Consider the following 21586-nt stretch of genomic DNA (forward strand, 5'->3'; position numbering starts at 1 on the left):
TTATTATTTTATTTTTGAGCTCCCCATGTGGCACTAGTAATAAAGAACCTGCCTGCAAATGCAGGAGACGCAAGAGATGCAGGTTCAATCCCTGGGTCAGGAAGATCCCCTGGAGTAGGAAATGGCAGCCCACCTCCAGTATTCTTGCCTGGGAAATTCCATGGACAGAGGAGCCTGGAGGGCTAAGTCCATGGGGTCATAAAGAGTTGGACATGACTGTATCATGCAATAGATATCTGATGATTTATTCTAAAATAAGTACCATTTAGGAGATATAATTTACTATATATTTATCACTGTTTATTTTAAATTTAGGCCATCCAAAAAGAAGATCAGAAAAATCCCTAACAATTCTTGCTCTGACCAGTCTGAGATGGTCTTGATTGCTTAATTACAAAAGGAGAGGATTGATGAAATGTTAGGACAGGAAGAGAAAATCCATTTATTTCTTCTTTCTTACACAAGATAACCTTTATGCTATTATCGTAATGTTTTCCTCCCTGAGTTGGACACGAAGCCACTACAGCTCAATAACCCATTTAAAAACTATTTAACATTTAATTTTGGTTGGATTAAATACTCATTTCAGGGCAGCTTATTATTTTGTGGGATAGCATGTGGGAAGGGTCAATATATATTGAGCCCAGCCTGGGTAAAATACATCTAATTTACAACTAAGGGCTCACTAGACATTTATACTGTAACTGGACTGCATTCAGTCATCTCTAAGGCAGCTTCTCAAAGGCAAAAAAAAAAAAAAAACTATGATTCTGTAATATCCATTTCTAACAAATATGTGAATTACGTCAAAAAGACATGACAACTCTTTGTGCATGCATGCTAAGTAAGCTTCAGTTGTGTCAACTCTTTGCAACCCTATGGACTGTAGCCAGCCAGGCTGCTCTGTCCATGGGATTCTCCAGGCAAGAATACTGGAGTGGGTTGCCATGCCCTTCTCCAAGAGATATTCCCAACCCAGGGACTGAACCCATGTCTCTAACGTCTCCTGTATTGGCAGGCGGGTTCTTTATCACTAATACCATATGGAAAGCCCCTGAAATCTCCTCATGTGAGACTTATGAAAATCTGGAATGGTATTTTCCTCAGATTTGGGGTCATTTAAAGATGAAGGAAATTGGCTTAAACTGTGGAAAAAAGAAAATGAATTCTTTTAAGCCAGCTTATTCAACAAGTTCATTTGTAATTGATAACCACTGTTAGCTACAATTAGTAACCATTAATTTGCACAATCATCTACAGTTTGTCTCCCATGAGCAAAACTTAGGATATTTGAGTTGCCATGAGACTTGCAGGAAAGAAAGAAGACCCAAGTATTCCATTCACTTGCAACCTCTTAATGGCAAATAAATAATAGCTTCTTCATGCTTCAAATGTAGTATACTAATGAACTGCAGGTTGACAGATGTCTGAAGACCTGAAAAGCCGGAATCTGGGAAAAGAAAACTGGAAAGTTAAGCAGTCTGTGTAACAAGCTACCGCTGACTGACAAGTATTGATTAAAATCTTGCATAAGTTCTCCTTAGAGCACGCTAGAGACCTCGTGAGAGACATTAGACTTATCACTTTAAAAGCTTTCTGGATGCTGTATCAAATGTAGAACAAGAATGCCTTCCCACAGCCCTAATCACATTAGACAGATAGGGCCAAATACAAAGACAGAGTAAGGCAAGGGGATGGTTACAGGGCAAGAAGTCGACAAAACTAATAAATAATTACTCCTTAGGAAAATGGGGATTACAGTCTCCTGGTTAATTAAGGAATCTCGTAATAAATAACAACATGTGTCCCAAAGTAAGTCAATCACCATCTAGTACAAGGTTCAGGTCAAATCCATTCTGACACCTATTTTTGGAAAGTTTTATTGAAACAGCCACATTCACAGTTTACACTCACTCTTTTCATACTACAACAACAGAGTTGAAGAGCTGGGACAGAAATCTTATAATCCACAAAGCATGCACAAGGAGGTTTCATGCCTTTTGGACATAATTCACATATTTGTTAGGAATGGATATTACAGAATCATAGATCTTTTATCATTGATAAAAAATAAAAAAAATATTTATTATCTGGCCCTCCACCAAAAAAGTTTGCCAACCTCTGACCTACTGAGAGGTCATATCAAGATGGAATGATGCAATTGATACATTTTATCTGAAAGGGCAAAATAAATAATTCTCTACACACTTCCAATTTTCCTTGAAAGAAATCTCCATGCTAGATTAATTGAAATGTCAGTGCTGAGTTCTAGTGGAACATGGCAGATGGGCACATGCATTTTATCTCCCCAACACAAGTAATCTATCAAGTTTTTAACTCCCAAAGTAAACCAGAAGGGCCGTCAGTGGATGAAGGGTTTAACCTCTTTTCTGTAAGTCAGAAAGTGAGGATAAAAGGACAGGCTAAAGAAACAGGGCAAACAAGGCTGCCTCAGAGTGGCAGGTAAGTTTTTGACTTAGTTACCTTCAAATTTTCAACTCCTGCCAAGCAGAACTCCAACAAGAATCCGGAATTGAAGACGATGTATGGGGCAGAGAATGGGATTAAGGAGTGACTGAAAAAGAAAGTATTAACCAGAAGTCTCTATACAAGAGAGTCCCAAAACAGCTCCTTACTACTGGCATGATTTTGAGCAAGTTGTAGAGTTGAATGCAATGCTAAAATTATCTCTGATCCAGATCACTGCTTTTACTTTCTGCTTGGTCTTCCTTCCCTCATGCTTACCCCCTTATAAGGGTTTCCTCAAACAGCAGTCTCATTCTTTGAGTGGCTTAAAGTTATGATCACTTTATTAGAGAGGAATAAATAAGATCTATGCATGCTTAATAGTTGTGGAGTGAACAATATTTTTTAAAGAATACATTAACATATAATTATATTACAATAAAATGTGCCCATTTAAGAGTATAGTTTGATGTGAACAACATCAAAATTAAGATATAGAATGTTATTACTTCCAAAAGTTCCTTTGTGGGCCTTCACATTCAAGCCCTCCATCCCCAACAACCACAAGATATGGTCTCCATTATTACAGACTAGTTGTGCCTGTTCCAGAACACACTACTACTCTCCATCTGGCTTTATCGCCTCTGTAAAAAGTTTCTGAGATTCAGTCATGTTGATGCTTGCTGCATGCATCACCAGTTGTTGTTTATGGCTGAGAAATAGTAAATGACATGTGTATCTATGTGCATACACACGTGCACACACAAATACAAATACACACACACCTACCTAGGAGTAGAATGCTAGGTTAGTTGGTAAGTATACATTTAACACTTTTAGAAGGTACCATACTTTTCCAAAGCAGTTATAACATCTCACATTCCCACCAGCAGAGTATGAGGCTCCAGTCGTTCTACTTCCTTGATGGCACTTGGTATCATCGGTCTTTACCATTTTAGCCATTCTAGTGGGTATATAATGGTATCTCATTGTGCTTTTCATTTTCATTTCTCTAATGACTAATGATATTTAAGCCTTTTTTCTGTATATGTCACTGAAGTGTCTATTCAAATCTTTTGTCCACTTTTCTGGATTACCTTACTATTGAATTGCAAGCACTGTTTAAAAATTACAGATACAACTCTTTGGTCGGATATACATGAACTACAAACATTTTCCCCAGCTTGTGGCTTGCCTTTTCAACTTTGCTCTAGTCCACTTTATCTATATGTCTTATATAGTTAGTGCTTTCTGTGTCCAGCCTGAAAAACTTGACCTAGAAAATTCAAAGATTTTCTCCTAAGTTTTCTTCTGTAAGTTTTATACCTTTGGCTTTTACATTTAAGCCTGTAATCTATTGTGAGGCTTTGGTAGGGGAGGGGTGCTGTATATATATATATATATATATATATATATATAGCCACCAGGAAGCCCCTATATATATATATATATATATATATATATATACACAGAGAGAGAGAGAGAGAGAGAGAAAGATCAATTCTTTTCCATATGCATATCTATCACTATTTGTTGAAGATCATCCTTCCTGATTAATTCTTTATGTGGTGTATGTTTTCATTTTGATGAATGCTTGAATTCATTTATTTCCGCTTGTTTTCAATATTAGGATTAAAAAACTTAAATCAGACACACACACACACAGAAGACTATCCTTTCAACCCTGAATTACCTTGGCACCTCTGTAGAAAATAAACTGGCTATATATGTGTGGGATTGTATTTATGTTTTTAAAATTTTTCTATATATTATGATGTTTTGACATCTTAAAAACCTTTCTGGCTGGAGAGAGACTACCCATCCCAGAGCTAGCCAATTCTTGTGCATGTGTGCTAAGTCATCCCAGTCATGTCCAACTCTGTGCGACGCTATGGACTGTAGCCCACCAGGTTCCTCTGTCCATGGGATTTGCCAAGCAAGAATACTGGAGTGGGTTGCCATGCCCATGACCAGGGGATCTTCCTGATCCAGGGATAGAACCCACATCTCTTATGTCTCCTGCATTGACAGGTGGGTTCTTTACCACTAGTACCACCTAGGAATAGACAGCAAAAGGCTCAGCAGGGAGCATGCCTTTGATATGCAAACTAACCAATCAGAGACCTACCTCCTCCATCTGCTTTAAAATTCACGGAGTCAGGTAGGGCAACTAGCAACCACTCCTATAGCTCACTAGCGACCACTCCTATAGCTCAAATCTCCCTGGAATTATTCAAATTAGCCAGTCTGAAACTGTTTGTCTTACCCTTCTTAGCCTTCTGCGGAAACCTTACTAAAGGCGCTAGCCTCTAATTTCCCCTCTCTTCTCCTTTCTGCCTCCTGAGAGGCTCCCCCATGTAATGCCGTGTGGCGATTCATGGTCCTGTTTCTAGATATATGAGTATAATAAACTGTTTTTCCTGAGCTTCTCCGAGTCCCCTCTTGCGGCCACAACTACCTATCACAGAAAGAACACAGAACAGGGCCTGTTCCTGAACTCTCTATTCTATTCATTGTGCTGTATGTCTATCCTAAAACCACTGTCTTCATTACTGCAGCTTTAGCATAAGTGTTTAAATCAAGTGGTCTACACCCTGAAACTTTGCTCTCCTTTTAATAAAGGACTCAGTTTAAGTCTTCTGCATTAACACATAAATTTTAATCAGCTATCAATCTTTGGGACTTTGAGTAGGATTGCACTGAATCTAAATCTAGAAAGCCTTCTGTATGTCTTCTTTGGAGAAATGTCTATTTAGATCTTTGGCCCATTTTTTGATTGGGTCATTTATTTTTCTAGAGTTGAGCTGTAGGAGTTGCTTGTATATTTTTGAGATTAGTTGTTTGTCGGTTGCTTCATTTGCTATTATTTTCTCCCATTCTGAAGGCTGTCTTTTCACCTTGCTAATAGTTTCCTTTGATGTGCAGAAGCTTTTAAGTTTAATTAGGTCCCATTTGTTTATTTTTGCTTTTATTTCCAATATTCTGGGAGGTGGGTCATAGAGGATCCTGCTGTGATGTATGTCAGAGAGTGTTTTGCCTATGTTCTCCTCTAGGAGTTCTATAGTTTCTGGTCTTACGTTGAGATCTTTAATCCATTTTGAGTTTATTTTTGTATATGGTGTTAGAAAGTGTTCTAGTTTCATTCTTTTACAAGTGGTTGACCAGATTTCCCAGCACCACTTGTTCAAGAGATTGTCTTTAATCCATTGTATATTCTTGCCTCCTTTGTCAAAGATAAGGTGTCCATATGTGTGTGGATTTATCTCTGGGCTTTCTATTTTGTTCCATTGATCTATATTTCTGTCTTTGTGCCAGTACCATACTGTCTTGATAACTGTGGCTTTGTAGTAGAGCCTGAAGTCAGGTAGGTTGATTCCTCCAGTTCCATTTTTCTTTCTCAAGATCGCTTTGGCTATTCGAGGTTTTTGTATTTCCATACAAATTGTGAAATTATTTGTTCTAGCTCTGTGAAGAATACTGTTGGTAGCTTGATAGGGATTGCATTGAATCTATAAATTGCTTTGGGTAGTATACTCATTTTCACTATATTGATTCTTCCAATCCATGAACATGGTATATTTCTCCATCTATTAGTGTCCTCTTTGATTTCTTTCACCAGTGTTTTATAGTTTTCTATATATAGGTCTTTAGTTTCTTTAGGTAGATATATTCCTAAGTATTTTATTCTTTTCGTTGCAATGGTGAATGGAATTGTTTCCTTAATTTCTCTTTCTGTTTTCTCATTATTAGTGTATAGGAATGCAAGGGATTTCTGTGTGTTGATTTTATATCCTGCAACTTTACTATAATCATTGATTAGTTCTAGTAATTTTCTAACAAACACATGAAAAGATGCTCAACATCACTCATTATCAGAGAAATGCAAATCAAAACCACTATGAGATACCATTTCACACCAGTCAGAATGGCTGCGATCCAAAAGTCTACAAATAATAAATGCTGGAGAGGGTGTGGAGAAAAGGGAACCCTCTTACACTGTTGGTGGGAATGCAAACTAGTACAGTCACTATGGAGAACAGTGTGGAGATTCCTTAAAAAACTGGAAATAGAACTGCCTTATGATCCAGCAATCCCACTGCTGGGCATACACATTGAGGAAACCAGAAGGGAAAGAGACACGTGTACCCCAATGTTCATCGCAGCACTGTTTATAATAGCCAGCACATGGAAACAACCTAGATGTCCATCAGCAGATGAATGGATAAGAAAGCTGTGGTACATATACACAATGGAGTATTACTCAGCCATTAAAAAGAATACATTTGAATCAGTTCTAATGAGGTGGATGAAACTGGAGCCTATTATACAGAGTGAAGTAAGCCAGAAGGACAAACACCAATACAGCATACTAACGCATATATATGGAATTTAGAAAGATGGTAATGATAACCCTGTATACGAGACAGCAAAAGAGACACTGATGTATAGAACAGGCTTATGGACTCTGTGGGAGAGGGAGAGGGTGGGAAGATTTGGGAGAATGGCATTGAAACATGTGAAATGTCATGTATGAAACGAGATGCCAGTCCAGGTTCAATGCACGATGCTGGATGCTTGGGGCTGGTGCACTGGGACGACCCAGAGGGATGGTATGGGGAGGGAGGAGGAGGAGGAGAAAAAAAAAAAAAAAACTATGTTTTTAAAAGAAAATTTGTAAAAGCTATCAAAATATTTAAAAAAAAATAAAATAAATCTAGAAAGCGATATTTTGAAATCATGTATTTGTAACTTTTTATTGATTTTGAATTTTTAAAATTCGTACTTAAATTTAAACTTTGTGTTCTAGAACAGCATGCAATTATCATTAACCTTGAAAACATAAGAGTAAAAGTACAACTAGCAAACTATGGAAAATGGAGTGATAGAGAAGAGGAAAGAGTGGGAATATTAATATCTTCACCTTTAACGTAGGGAATCAAGAGATACTGTTTAGAATTGATAAAACATGGATGGGGGCTTGCACACAACATTTAAAATTACAAACACGAGAAAAAGAAATTTAACCTAACAGACATATAATACTTATCACAATTCTAACACAGCAAAAGCAGATTTTTTTTTCCACCTAAAACTGAGTCTATTACACTCGCTTCCCCATGTCAGTAAAGAGAATCATCTACCCAATTTTTAAAGCCAAAAGCCAAGGAGTCACTCTTGATTCTTCTCTTTCCCATCCCCATGTTCACTTCCCCTACATTTTTTTTTCATATAGTCTAATCCCCTGCAATCTGAGCAACAATATCCAGTTGCCTCCATGCAGATGTTTAATGGGTACAGACTAAACATTTGTATATTATAATTCTCCTCTTAGAACCTGTTCTTCACTAAAATTTCTGTAAATCACTAATTAGCACCACCATTCACCCATAGTTACTCCAGCCAGAAACTTAAAAATTGTATGTCTGTTTTTGTCTAACCTCTTACATCTATCGACAAACTCTTTTAGCTACACCTGCAAAATATGTCTCAAATTCAATGATTTCTTATCACCTCTACTGCTACCACTCTAACCCAAGCCATCAGAGCTCTTGACTAGACCAATGCCTGACACATGCTGAGTTCTCAACTTGAATGAATGAGCATCCATGAGCAAACTCAGTCAGTTCTTCCTTCAAAAGATATCTCAAATCTAACCAGTTCTCTTTGCTGTTACTACGCTAGTCCTATCAACCATCATACAGAAACCAGACTACTATAATCAGCTATAGAGAAACCTATTAGAGGTTTCTCTAATAGGTTAGAAACCTCTAATAGGTTTCTCTATCTCTACCCTTGCCTCCTATACCCTGTTCCCACAGCAGCCAGAAAACTTCCTTTCAAATTTCAATACTACTAATCCATACTACTAATCCCCATTCCCTTCTCAGAACCCTCGAGTAGCAGCTCATCACACAGAAAACAAAATGTTTATTTTTAGCCATAGAAAACAATGGCCTCATAACCTGACTCCTCCTATCTCTCTAATCTTATCTCCTATAAAACTCTCTTTGTTGTTCACTCTGGTTCACCATATTGGCCTTCCTGTCCTTCACTGAACACACCATATTCATTCCTGCTTTTACATTTGATGTACATCCAACCTGAAATTTCTTTCTCCAATATTCACATGTCTTGATTACTTCTTTTAGGTCTCCACTCAAATGCCACCTCCTGAGAAGTCTTAGATAGAGAAATATTTATCTCCCTATAGACATGGATATGGATATATCGCTTTCTCGGTATTATATATTAGCTATATAGAGAGAAGATAAATATAGATAGGTATATGTATATATGTGTGTAGGTATATACATACATACATAGTTATATCAAAATCGACTCCCAATCCCAATCATTTTCTCTTACCCCCTTTGTTTTAGGCATAAAAATAAGGCAGTATTATATATCTGTCTCACAAGGAAAATGAAAGCTCCATAAAGGCAAGGATTTTCTGCGTCTTGTTCAATAATACTCGGTCAGGGAGATGGAAGGGAGATTCTGGAGGGAGGGGACATGGGTACATCTATGGCTGATGTTTGACAGAAAACAACAAAATTCTGTAAATCAATTATCTTTCGATTAAAAATAAATAAAGTGGCAAAAAAAACCACTGTGTCAGAGTCAAGAAAAGTCCTGCCATCAGCACTACTATTTGCTGAGTAAATTAATAGATGAATGAATGATCAAGTCCTTCAAGTCTTAACTCTTTGGTCTCACCTCCAACTGCTTTTTTCCCATACAATTAATTTTTTTTAAGATCTTAATTTTTAGAGCAGTTTTAAGTTCACAGCAAATTGAGAGGAAAGTACCTAAAGTCCCCATGTATCGTCTGCCCCTACGCACATATAGCCTCCTCTGTTACCAACATCCCCACAACAGTGGTGCATGTGTTAGAACTGATGAACTTATGTTGACACAACATTACTACCCAAAGCCCACAGTATACACTAGGGTTCACTCTTGGTGTGGAAAATCCTTTCTAATAGCGCTTGGGAGGCTATTTTTATATATGTATAAAATATCATTTTCATTTTTTATATGAATTTGTGAATCTGTTTACATCCAGCTTCTTTTCATTTCTCTAAGATAACAAGCTTTTTCCTACTTCAAGTGCCTTTACATTTGCTGTTCCTTTTACATTAAAAAAAACCTGTTCATGGCTGATTCATATCAATGTATGGCAAAAATCACTACAATGTTGTAAAGTAAGTAGCCACCAATTAAAATTTAAAAAAAAAAAAAAATCTGTTCCCAGACATTTCCAAAACTAGGTACTTTTAGATTCCAGGCCAGATGTCACCTCTACAGGAAGTCCCTCTGTAACCACCCATGCAATGGCAAGTTAATACTCAGCCAAATCATACTCACTTACATTAATACAATCATGGCATTTGTTACTGTCTCCTCACTCCTATGAACTTTATAAATGCCAGGGCCTAGTTTACTTGTTCATTGCTAACTGCCCACTACCCTAATCCCAATTTAGAACAGTGACTAGCTAGCAGGTACTCAGTAAATATCTGCTGGATAAACTCTGGAAGAATGGAGGATCCTGATATAGCTATGCAAGAAGAGAGACAGGAAGGAGATGTCAACATAGGTAAGCTACATTCCCTGTCCATCAGAGCAGGAAGTTAATAGATAATACCTATACTGGTGAATCAAAAAATATTACTATGTCTCACTTGTACGTGGAGTCAAAAAAACAAAACAAAACAAAACAAAAAACTTATAGATACAGAGAACAGATAGGTAGGTATTCACCAGAGGCAGAAGACTGGGGAGGAAGTAAAGATGGTCAAGTGATACAAATTTCCAATTTATAAGAATTAAATAATTCCTGGGATGTAACGTACAGGATGGTGACTATAGTTAACAACATGTATATATGAAAGTGATAAAATAGATCTTAAATGTTCTCATCACAATAAAAAACATTATAGTTACGTGTGGTGATAGATGTTAATTAAACTTATTGTGATGATCTATCAAATATACACCTATCAAATCATTATGTTGTACATCTAAAATTATCACAGCATTAAATGTTATTTATATTTCCATTAAAAAGAAATATTACTACAGACAGATTATTTAGAGATGCTGTAATTTTTTAAAATCTAATTCAACAATTATCACTAATGAAAGGTATTCACTCAATCATTCATTCATTCACACATTATACTACAGCTGCAGCATAGAGCACACGCTCAAGGAGCCTGACGTCTAACTAGACACAGGAAATTAACCCCAAAATTAACAGAATTAGTTTTCTGTATGATAAAGAAGGAACACAAACTAGTTTCAAGGGGGTAAGAAAGAAGGGAGTGACATTTAATCCAAGTTCTAAAGGATAAATAGAAATTCAGTAGCTAGGGGGAGACTTCTGGTCTAGGTCCAGGAACTTATATAGCCAAAGGCCCTGAAGTAAAAATATGGTAAAGTCTGTGAGTTTGAATTTCATCCTGAGGAAAAGGAGGGCCAGGGTCTAAAACTGGCGAATAAGAGATTAAGCTGCCATTTCCCTGGTGGTTCAGAGAGTAAAGAATCTGCCTGCAATACAGGAGTTCCAGGTTTGATCCCTTGGTCGGGAAGATCCCCTGGAGAAGGGATTGGCTACCCACTCCAGTATTTTTGCCTGGAGAATTCCATAGACAGAGGAGCGTGGTAGGCTGCAGTCCATGGGGTCTCAAAAAGTCAGACACAATTGAGCAACTAACACTCTCCCTAGAAAAAATATAACACTCTGGTTCCTGTGTAGAAAATAGAAGCTGGCAGATTAAAGACTGCAGACAACCTTGGAAAAGAGATCATGGTAAAGTGTACAAGAGTAGTTGTAGAGAAGCTAGAGAGAAGTGAGCCAATGCAGACCTTCAGGTGGTAGAATAAGCAGAACATGGTGGTAAATGGGATGTGGGGTCAGAGATGATGACACCATGGCACCTGGGACTGCTGAGTGGTTGGTGAGATTATTTACTAAGGTTGAAAAACACAGAGTAAAGCAGGTTTGGGGGAAGATAATGCACTCAGGTATAGATACACAAGATTTCAGACACCAAGTAGAGGTGCCCATAAGATGCGGGTCTGGTGCTCAGGAGAAAGAAGAGGCTGGAGATGGAGTTCTGAGAAAAATTAACACAGAGATGCCAATTGAAGCCATGAGAGTGGAGGGGATCATTCCACAGGCAACCATAAAGTGAGATAAGAAAAGCTCAAGCCCGCAGAATGCTGTAGAAATCTAAAGTTAAACATGATCAAATAATTTTAACCTTTATACAGTATTCCTTTTTTGTTCACAATTAGACATGAAGTCAACTTCTCTACAGAGCACCCAGTGCATATCCTAGCAGCCTGAAGCCCAGTTTGGCTTTCTTCATTATCATCATTTTGGGTTTGACAACTCATTAAATCACCCTGCTAAGTGCTCACTAATGTGGGATTCATCAAAAATGAATCAAATCATTCTACAACTAAACATCAAATGCAAACTCAAAAATATGATTCACATTTTTAAGAGGTCTATAATTACCAACATAAAATAGAGCCTTTTCCTGCTAATATAGTACTTTTAAAAAGTAGATAAACTGCAGTTTGATGTGGTGCCTAGCTGTTTTTTTCGCTCAGCCCTTAATTCAATTAGAAACGTACATATTGTGAATCAAATTAAATCCAACAGAGTTGAAGTAATAATTGGTGAACCTGTCTGAAACTGGTTTATTTGCTATCAATATTACAAATTTTGAGAACTTCTGTAAGAAAACTTAGCCTGCTCCTCTTCTTTGACTCATAACCATTGGTGATATTCCGATTACGCCAATATAGAAATAAAACTGGATCCCATATATAAGCCAGAGCCCATCTATTACAATATCTGACACCCCATAAGAGAGTCTACACAGAAGAATATAAACATTTCTGACATAGCAGTAAATATGTACATATGTGTACAGTATGCATGAAACATATACTGACAGTTTGGTGTATATCTTCCACACAAAACAAAGACACAGAGATTATCTCTGAAAAACAGAAGTAGGAATGGGGGAAGAACACTGGAGGAAGACTTTTTACACGGCAACCCACTCCAGTACCCTTGCCTGGAGAATCCCATAGAGAGAGGAGCCTGGTAGGCTGCAGTCCATGGGGTCACAAAGAGTGGGACACGACTGAGCGACTTCACTTTCACTTTCAATCTATAGTGTGCTAACTTTTATAATGCAAATGCATCCTGGTTTCCCTTATGTTTAAAAACGAGGTGTGAGAACTGATGCCACTGATATCTTTCTTAGGGACTCGGGACATTACACCCAGTAACACCTCAGCCCCCTGTGGACAACTCACTGATGCGATGGCCCCACACATCAAATGCTAAGCTGGTGAACAAAAGTTATGTCCCCCTCAGGTAAACGTATTATAGATTTTATGTTATGAATTCACATCTTCTCCATCAATTTCCATTCCAAGTGCTCTTGTTCATTACAGTTCATAGTTCAGTTGTCAGTTTAATTTTGTGCTCCTTTGTAGGTATCCGCAATAATTACAGTGTTTAATGCTGTACCTTAAGGGTGAGTTTAACAGAGCAGTTTAAATGCATATGTTCCGGCCATTCTCTGACTCCCACACCACCTTTGTGCACACACTCCATCCCCCCCACCCCCACACACACACAAGCATATGCACTAACTGTGTTATAGATGGTATCTTTCATCTTACTAGCTATTTTCCCATTACCTTCTACAGTATCTCACGATGACATTATTATTAATGCTACAGTAAAGAGCTAATATATGTGGTAAAAATACACGCACTATAATGAATCAAAATGACAAACCTACCCACCAGCCTTCCAGAATGAGTAGTCATTCTAACCAGATAACGGGTTTTGCTTTTTTGTTTCTTGAGTGTACTGTAAAAGGGGGGAGTAGCACTGGGGAAAACATTCATAAAAACAAGGGAAAATAAAAGCAAATGTTCAGGTCATTGAGAACAGAAAGGAAGCTTAGCGAGAAAATCTGTATCAAGTAACATGATAATTCATTGGTTCTATATGGAGTCTTCTTAACTTGAAGTTCCCTGAAACATGTAGCTCAGTTTCACATGAATAAAATATCTAAACCATCACCATGGATAGTCTTTCCAGAATTTATTTTGCAGAAAAGGGGTGGGTTTGTTTTCATATTTTGCTTTTTGTTGCTATTATTGCTGATGATCTTATACAACTCTGGCATCTTTAAAATTCTGATAGAAGTTTTGGTTTACAAAATGAGGTATAGCGCATTCAATTGATTTTCATGTTCCTTATTTTTATTAGGAAAATGTTATTTCTAACCTTCTATTTCTTGTATTTTTTTTTGTTTGCATTCCTTGGGGATGTACTCATGAGGCTGTACATCCTTATTAAAAATAAAATAAAGGCCAGGGATGAAAAGGAGATTACAATAGAAAATGGAAAGCTACAGCTAATCAGAATGTTAGAGCAAGAATGAAATTTAGGGTTAGAAGAGACATTAAGAGTTTGGATTCTGACTACCTGGATTCATTTAACAAACTGCAGAGCCTACAAGCTATACAATGTTTGGCAGGCTGCTTGCCATTCTTACACCTCAGTTTCCTTAATAGTAAAATAAGCATAATAATAATAGTTAGTCCTTTGAAGACTCTTGTTAAGAATAAATAGAATACAATAGGGCATGGCATATAGTAGATGTCTAATACATATGAGCTTTTAGTAGTAGTACAAAACAGGAAACTAAGGCCCAGAGAGATTAAGTGCTTCCTCTGAGATAATTTAATTGGCCTGATGGCAGAATATTATTAAAATGGGTCCTCTAATTTTTGTATGTTTCTTTTCCATTTAGAACACTTTATCTGTAGTCTGGAGAAATTATTTTCAAAGGAAAAAGTGATATAGCAGAAATCCTTCAGATAAGCATAGCCTAGATTTAAAAGAAGGAAAAGAGGAATTTTCACACACACACACCAAAATAAGAAGCAAAATGTATGGATGGAGGGTGGGTGAGAAGTGACACAAACACAAAACCTCCAATTACGACTTTTTATTATGACACAATTCATTAGAGCATAATTAAATTTCTTATTAAATGATTAATCATAAGGTTAGAAGAAAAGGTCATGTTGAATGTTAGTTATTCATCCTTTAAAGAATTTCAAAGATGTGAACAGCAGTACTCTCATAGACTGTCAGTTGTTACAAATTAACTCAAACTCTTGAAAGGCACTAGGCATTATCTTTAAAAATTCAAACTACATATATCCTTTTACTAATCAATATAATGTGGAAGAATTTGTCCTACAATTAATTTGCACAAGTGTGCAAAAATGTGCACAAAAGGATGTTTATTGGTGCACTACTGGCAATACCAAATATTGGGGGGAAATCACACATTCATTAGTGGGGAAATTATGATTGCAGTACATTCATGTAATAGAATAAACAAAATGATAACAAAAGTTGTTCTAGATAGAATATTAAATGAAAAGATAAATCAAAGTATACAAGAATCTGTGCCAGAATAACCTGTATCTGCTTTTTAAAACAAAAGATAAAGATACATGAATGTGTTTGCACAAAAAATGCTTCAAAGTTACACAAGAAACTTAACAGTGGTTAGCTCTGGGAAATGGGATTGAGATCAAGAGGACAAGAAGATGGAGAGGAGTAAACATTTAACTTTTCTTCAGTGATATATGAGCTTCCCAGATGGCTCAGCTGGTAAAGCACCTTCCTGCCAATGCAGGAGATGCAAGAGATGCAGGTTTGATCCCTGCATCGGAGAGATTCAGGGAAGATCCCTGGGTTGGGAGAAAGACATGGCAACCTGCTCCAGTATTCTTGTCTGGAAAATTCCATGGACAGAGGAGCCTGGTGGGCTACAGTTCATGGGATCACAAAGAGTCAGACACATATATATACACACATGTACATGTATATATTTATATACTATATAAAGTTTATATATTATATATATATAATTTTTAGCATATATATATATGATTTTTAAGTTGAAAGAAAACAATGTTACAATAAATAAAAGATTATGAAGAAACAGTTCATCAGGCATAACGGAGAACAAATTTAAGAGTAGAGAACTTATATACAGCAGAATTCTTACCTGACACTTAGCACTACAGTATTTGGCGATTCGGCATTGAGAGCATCGCATCAGCTTTTCCTTCCTATTAAAGAATAAAAATAAAGTTAAAAAATAAAGTTCACATTAGGAAATGAATGAGAATCATATATGGCTGAAGAAAGAATGAAAACGTAAGTCAGCACGCTGACACCAAGATGTTCTACTCACTCCATCTGTATAGTCCATGAGACTTCAATTTTCACAGTGGTGAACATCTTCTTTTAGTGTGAAACTAGTGACTTTTTAAAAATAACTAGTGTTCTTTTTTAAAAATTATGGTAAAATATATGTAACATAAAATGTGCCACTTTAACTATTTTGAAGTGCATAGTTTTAGTGGCATTAAGAACATTCATTAAGTGGCATTAAGAACATTGTGTAACAATCCCCACCACTAATGTTCTTTTTAACATAAATTTAATGAAAATACAGAGATTCCCACTTAGGCAAAAAAAAAAAAATCACTTTAATAGAGTTTTTAATCTCTGCATATGAAATTCAGAATCCAGTCTATCAACTAACTCAAAGTATCCTATGCCTTTCAAATATAAAAACTGTCCAAGTTTAAATTTATAATATAGGTTAATTGTAATATACTCTTTCTAGGAAATGATTTTTAATTCCATTAAATTCAATTACTACTTTCAACATGCTAAATTGGGATACACCAAAGTTATGTCCCCCTAGGTTGCCTGAGGAAGAAACAGTCAAAACAAAGAAAAACTTTATTATAAAATGAAACAATAAATTTGATGATGAGACTCATAGTGACAAATAACAGACAGGACTGTGCATGCGTGCTAAGTCACTTCAGTTGTGTCTGACTCTTCACAACCCCATGGACCGTAGCCTGCCAAGCTCCTCTGCCCATGGGATTCTTCAGGCAAGAATACTGGAATGGGTTGCCGTTTCCTTCTCCAGAGGATCTTCCCAACCCAGGATCAAACCCCTGCCTCCTGCAGCTCTTGCACTGAAGGCAGATTCTTTACCACTAAGCCACCAGGGAAGCCCACATTATAAAATAAAAACAATAAATCTGATGATGCAATTCATAGTGATACATAACGGACTATAGATGCATTCAAGGTGGCCAAGAGCATTAAAAGTCAAACTATAATACTAATATCAGTGATGAAACAAGAAGAAATCTTTCTGAGCACTTCTGATGTGCCAGGTATGGTTCAAACTTCTTTATATCTATTGACTCACTTCAGACAGTTCTGTAAGTAAACAGTTTTATTACGCTCATTTAAGAGATAAGAAGTAGATGATCAAGGAAACACACCATAAAGTGCAATGCGGTAGGTGACACTGAACGGGTAAGAACAAAAACCACAGAGAATCAAAACATGAACATATCAGGTACCTCATTCACAGGAGAACGGAGTGAGATATGGAACATATAACATGGGGAGAGGTTAAAGGTCTAAATAAAGCAAAGTCAAAACACCTCCTTCCCCCAAGTGTAGAATTATAGCTGTCAGAAATCAATATCCCAAACAACAACCCAAATCCAAACAAGATGGCCTTAGAGTCCTTGTTTTTAATGATCATACTCCACTACCACTATTAGACAAAACTGGATCAGAGCAAAATCCACCCACGGGCAATTGATGAGACACACTTCAAATAAAAGAACACGCAAATCTGGAATGAGAAGAATATGATGGGCAAATAGTTACATTAATATTAAAATTTAATTAATACTAATAGAAAAAAGCCTATGTCACTATATCAGTATCAGAAAAAAAAAAAAAAAGATATTAAGGTTAAAAATATTACTGGAGATGAATAAGTCAATCCACAAAGATTAAGAGAGTCCAACCACCTGGTACTAGTACCCAGCAAAAAGTGTACCCAGTCTAAAAATATGTAAAGTAAAAGTAATAGATCTAAGATAAAAATGAGGAATACATAACAAATTAATACAAGTAAAGCCTTTAAAATAGTACCTGGAATATATTAAGTACCATACCAGTATATCACCATAACAGTTATCACTATAACAAGTCTTTTTCAAGAAGTCATAGATCAAGCAGATGAAGAAGCAGCAGCTCTACAATTATTTGATTTCATGTAATACAGACCCTTGCACTTTTTATATGCATGTGTATTCACACACTCTCTTCAGGCACTCACTGACATTTTACAACATATGCCCACATACTAGGCCACAGAGCAAATCTCAAAAATTACAAAGAATCATTTTATATATTATATATATATATATATATATATATATATAATTTTCTCCAACAATAAAAGAATGAGATTAGAAATCAGCATCAAAACCAAGCCAGTAAAATCTCATATTTATGGAAATTTAAAAGCTTACCTCTATATAATTCAATGATCAAAGAATTGTCATGAAAATTAGAAAATAGATTAAATAATTTTAAAAAAGCTAAAAATGTAATCTAAAGTAATACTTAAAGGAACATGTATAGCTTTAAATGCTTACATTGACTGCAGTGGTATAACTTTTTAATCTCTTTAATGGTCCTCGTAAAAAAAAAAAAAAAAAGAGTAAATAGGAAATAGGAAAAACTAACCATCACTCCCCAACCTGGAAAGGTACAACAAAACCAAAAATATTATCAGAAAAAAAAATACTACAGGCTTCAAGAATTGATTACATCAGTATATTTGTGGGAGAAAACAAAGGCAACTTCCAACAGACTTGAAAACAGAAGAAGCTCCAAATTGCCAAAAGATATCCAGCAGAAAGCCTGTCAAGCCAACTAGAGAACTGCCACCAAAATTGGGAGAGAATGCTTTCTGCAAAACACTCCTAAGGACGAGGCCCCTGGGGTGCTTCTGAATCCTGCTTTCCTTAGACGTGGCTCCTCAGATTTCTTTTCATTTCCTTTTTTCTTGTCTAAGTTGTTCAGAGGTTATTTCTGCTGCCTGCAAATAAAGATCTCCAACTATATAAAATGTTTCATCTCAATTTTTAAAAATAACGAGCAGAATCAAAACACCCAAGAAGGTGAGTGATGAACCTGGCAGCAGGTATTAAAACCTCACCTCCCCACTCCATAGCTTTCAACCACAGACTTTTATGAATTTTAGCACAGACTTTCAGCAAAATGAATAGCAAGATGATTCAAAGTACTTGGATAATTTAGTTGCCATTTGATGCATAAAGAAAAATTCTTTAATATGAGTTATTTAAATATTTGGGGTTATTTTTACACATCATATAACTATATAAATAAACGTAACTTCTCAAGTTTAAAAAAAAAAAAAGTCAACTGAATCCAAGAGAAAAGTTGTGTCTTTGACTAGAGGAACCACTGAGCCTTTGAAAAGTTACTGCTTTTCTCTTTGGGGTAAGGTTCAGAGTAATAGCGTATCAGTAAGGTTTCCCTACAGAGAAAAAACTTGGGCAGCAGAGGGAGAGGAAAAGAAGTATTAGAAACACAACCACCAGACAGTTCAAGAAAACATTCTCTTTCTCTTAAAAATCAACATATCATTTCTAATTGAAAAACCCATATTTTTCTTTAAAAAATCAGTAATATACAGGTCAAATAAAAAGCAGAATTAATTAGAAGCCCCTAAATAAAAAGGATCACCTATTCTAGGCATTTCCAGAGGCTAAAACAAGAAATACTGAATGGAAGGTAGAGACAGGCAGATTTTGTTTAAAGGTAAAGATATTTGGGGCAACAGTTCACAATTCAAAAGAAATGCCCTGAGATGGTGGAGTTCTCAGTCTTTTGATATGTTCAAGGAGAATCTGGTATGTACATTTACAGACATGATGTAAAGGAAATTCCAGCACTGCAAAAGAACATGACTTAAGTTTCCTTCTAATTCCAAATTAATTGGTTCTCCTCCTCTTATATAACCAACAAATATAAAATAAATTTGAAGACAAAATTTGGGCATATTATGAGGCCAAATATGATAATCTCAGAGGAGTAGAAAAGTGAGGAAAACAGCTTTCACAGGCTACACAAACATCCTGTTTGCAAACTGATTATCTCAAGAGTGCATCCAGAACTAGAATTTCTGAATGAAAAAGAATCTAAAGAAATAGGTTAGGAATGTATCAGTAACAGCAAAGTGATGAATTTTTATCTACTCTTCCCCTCAAAGACAAATAGTAGTATGCTACCTCTAAACTAGAGAAGATATACTTTTGTATACTAAAATAAATGAAAGTTTTAGATCCCACTGCAAAAAAGTAAAAAAGGGATCCCTTATCACTTGTTCATATAAACTCAGATATGTTATTGAACACAAAGTCAACTCAAAGAAACTTCTCAGCTTGCTCAGTGCTCCAGAGAAAGTGATTCATGGAGCATAAGTGAAGTCTTCTCTTCCAAGTAACACTTAGCTCATAATTAGTTTCTCCAATAGCCTATGCAACTGAAGTATGGAAAAGAAATAAAACTAAGGCAAAATTAATTGTTCTTCTAGTATACAAGTTAAAAATTCATACTGTTGACTCCTAAACAATGCAGGGCGTAGGGGTGTTGGCCCTACCTGCAGGCGAAAATCTGTTTGTAACTTTATAGTGTGGCCCATGTATCTAAGGTTCTGTATCAATGGATTCAACCAAACTCAGACCAGGTAACACTGTAGAGTGTATTTAGTGAGGAGAAAAAAAAAAAACCCTATGCATATGAGTGGACCTATACAGTTTAAACCTGCGTTATTCAAGGGTCGGCTATATGTGGATATAGAGGAAACCGGTGTATCTAAGAAATAAAAGAAATAAATTGGAAGACTGAGACTGACATATATACACTACTATATAAAAATAGATAACTAATAAGGATCTGAATTAAATTCACCCATTCTCATCCAGTTTAGTTCACTGATTCCTAAGATGTCGATGTTTACTCTTGCCATCTCCTGTGTGACCATGTCCAATTTACCTTCATTCATGGACCTAACATTCCAGGTTCCTACTCAATACTGTTCTTTACAGCATCCGATTTTACTTTCATCATCAGACACATCCACAACTGAGCGTCATTTCTGCTTTGGCCAAGCCATTTCGTAATTTCCAGAGTTACTAGTAATTGTCCTCCATTCTTCCCCAGTAGCATACTGGACACCTTTCAACCTGGGGGGCTCATCTTTTTATGTCATATCTTATTGCCTTTTTACACAGTTAATGGGGTTTTCGCAGCAAGAATACTAGAGTGGTTTGCCATTCCCTCCTCCAGTGGACCACATTTTCTCCTAACTGTCCACTATGACCCATCCATCTTGGGTGGCCCTACATGACATGGCTCATAGCTTCATTGAGTTATGCAAGCTCCTTCCAATGACAAGGCAGTGATCCTTGAAGGGTGAATTTAATTCAGATAACCATTGTATCTACTACTGTGGTCAAGAATCACATAGAATAAATGGAGTAGCCCTTACAATCAACAATACAAAATCAACAATACGAAATGCAGTACTTGGATGCAACCTCAAAAAAAAAAAACGGAATGATCTCGGTTTGTTTCCAAGGCAAACCATTCAACATCACAATAAATCAAGTCTATGCCTCAACCACTGATGGCGAAGAAGCTGATCAGTTCTATGAAGACCTAGAAGACATCCTAGAATTAACACCAAAAAATGATGTCCTTTTCATCATAGGTGATTAGAATGCAAAAGTAGGAAATCAAGAGATACCTGGAGTAACAGGCAAGCTTGGCCTTGGAGTACAAAATGAAGCAGGGCAAAGGCCTAGAGAATTCTGTGAAGAGAATGCACTGGTCATAACAAACACCCTTTTTCAACAACACAAGGGATAATTCTACACATGGACATCACCAAATGGTCAATAGAAAAACCAGATGCATTATATTTTTTTGCAGTCGAAGATGGAGAAGCACTATACAGTCAGCAAAAACAAGACCTGGAGCTGACTGTGGCTCAGATCATCAGTTCCTATCCAATTCAGGCTTAAACTAAAGAAAACAGGGAAAACAACTAGGCCAGTCAGGTATGACATA

General features: G+C 36.4%; 1 protein-coding gene across 2 annotated transcripts in view; it reads right to left on the reverse strand.

The window, feature by feature from the left end:
• The window catches only part of SMYD3 (SET and MYND domain containing 3), a 749543-nt gene that overhangs the window by 566663 nt on the left and 161294 nt on the right, over positions 1-21586 (reverse strand). For both annotated transcript variants that reach the window (XM_005893388.2, XM_005893387.2), the window contains exon 2: positions 15600-15663. In XM_005893388.2, the coding sequence (XP_005893450.1) occupies positions 15600-15663 (64 nt within the window). The remainder of the gene's footprint in view (positions 1-15599; positions 15664-21586) is intronic.

Source organism: Bos mutus, chromosome 16 (genome assembly GCF_027580195.1).
Source record: "Bos mutus isolate GX-2022 chromosome 16, NWIPB_WYAK_1.1, whole genome shotgun sequence".
In the NCBI taxonomy this organism is placed as follows: Eukaryota; Metazoa; Chordata; class Mammalia; order Artiodactyla; family Bovidae; genus Bos; species Bos mutus.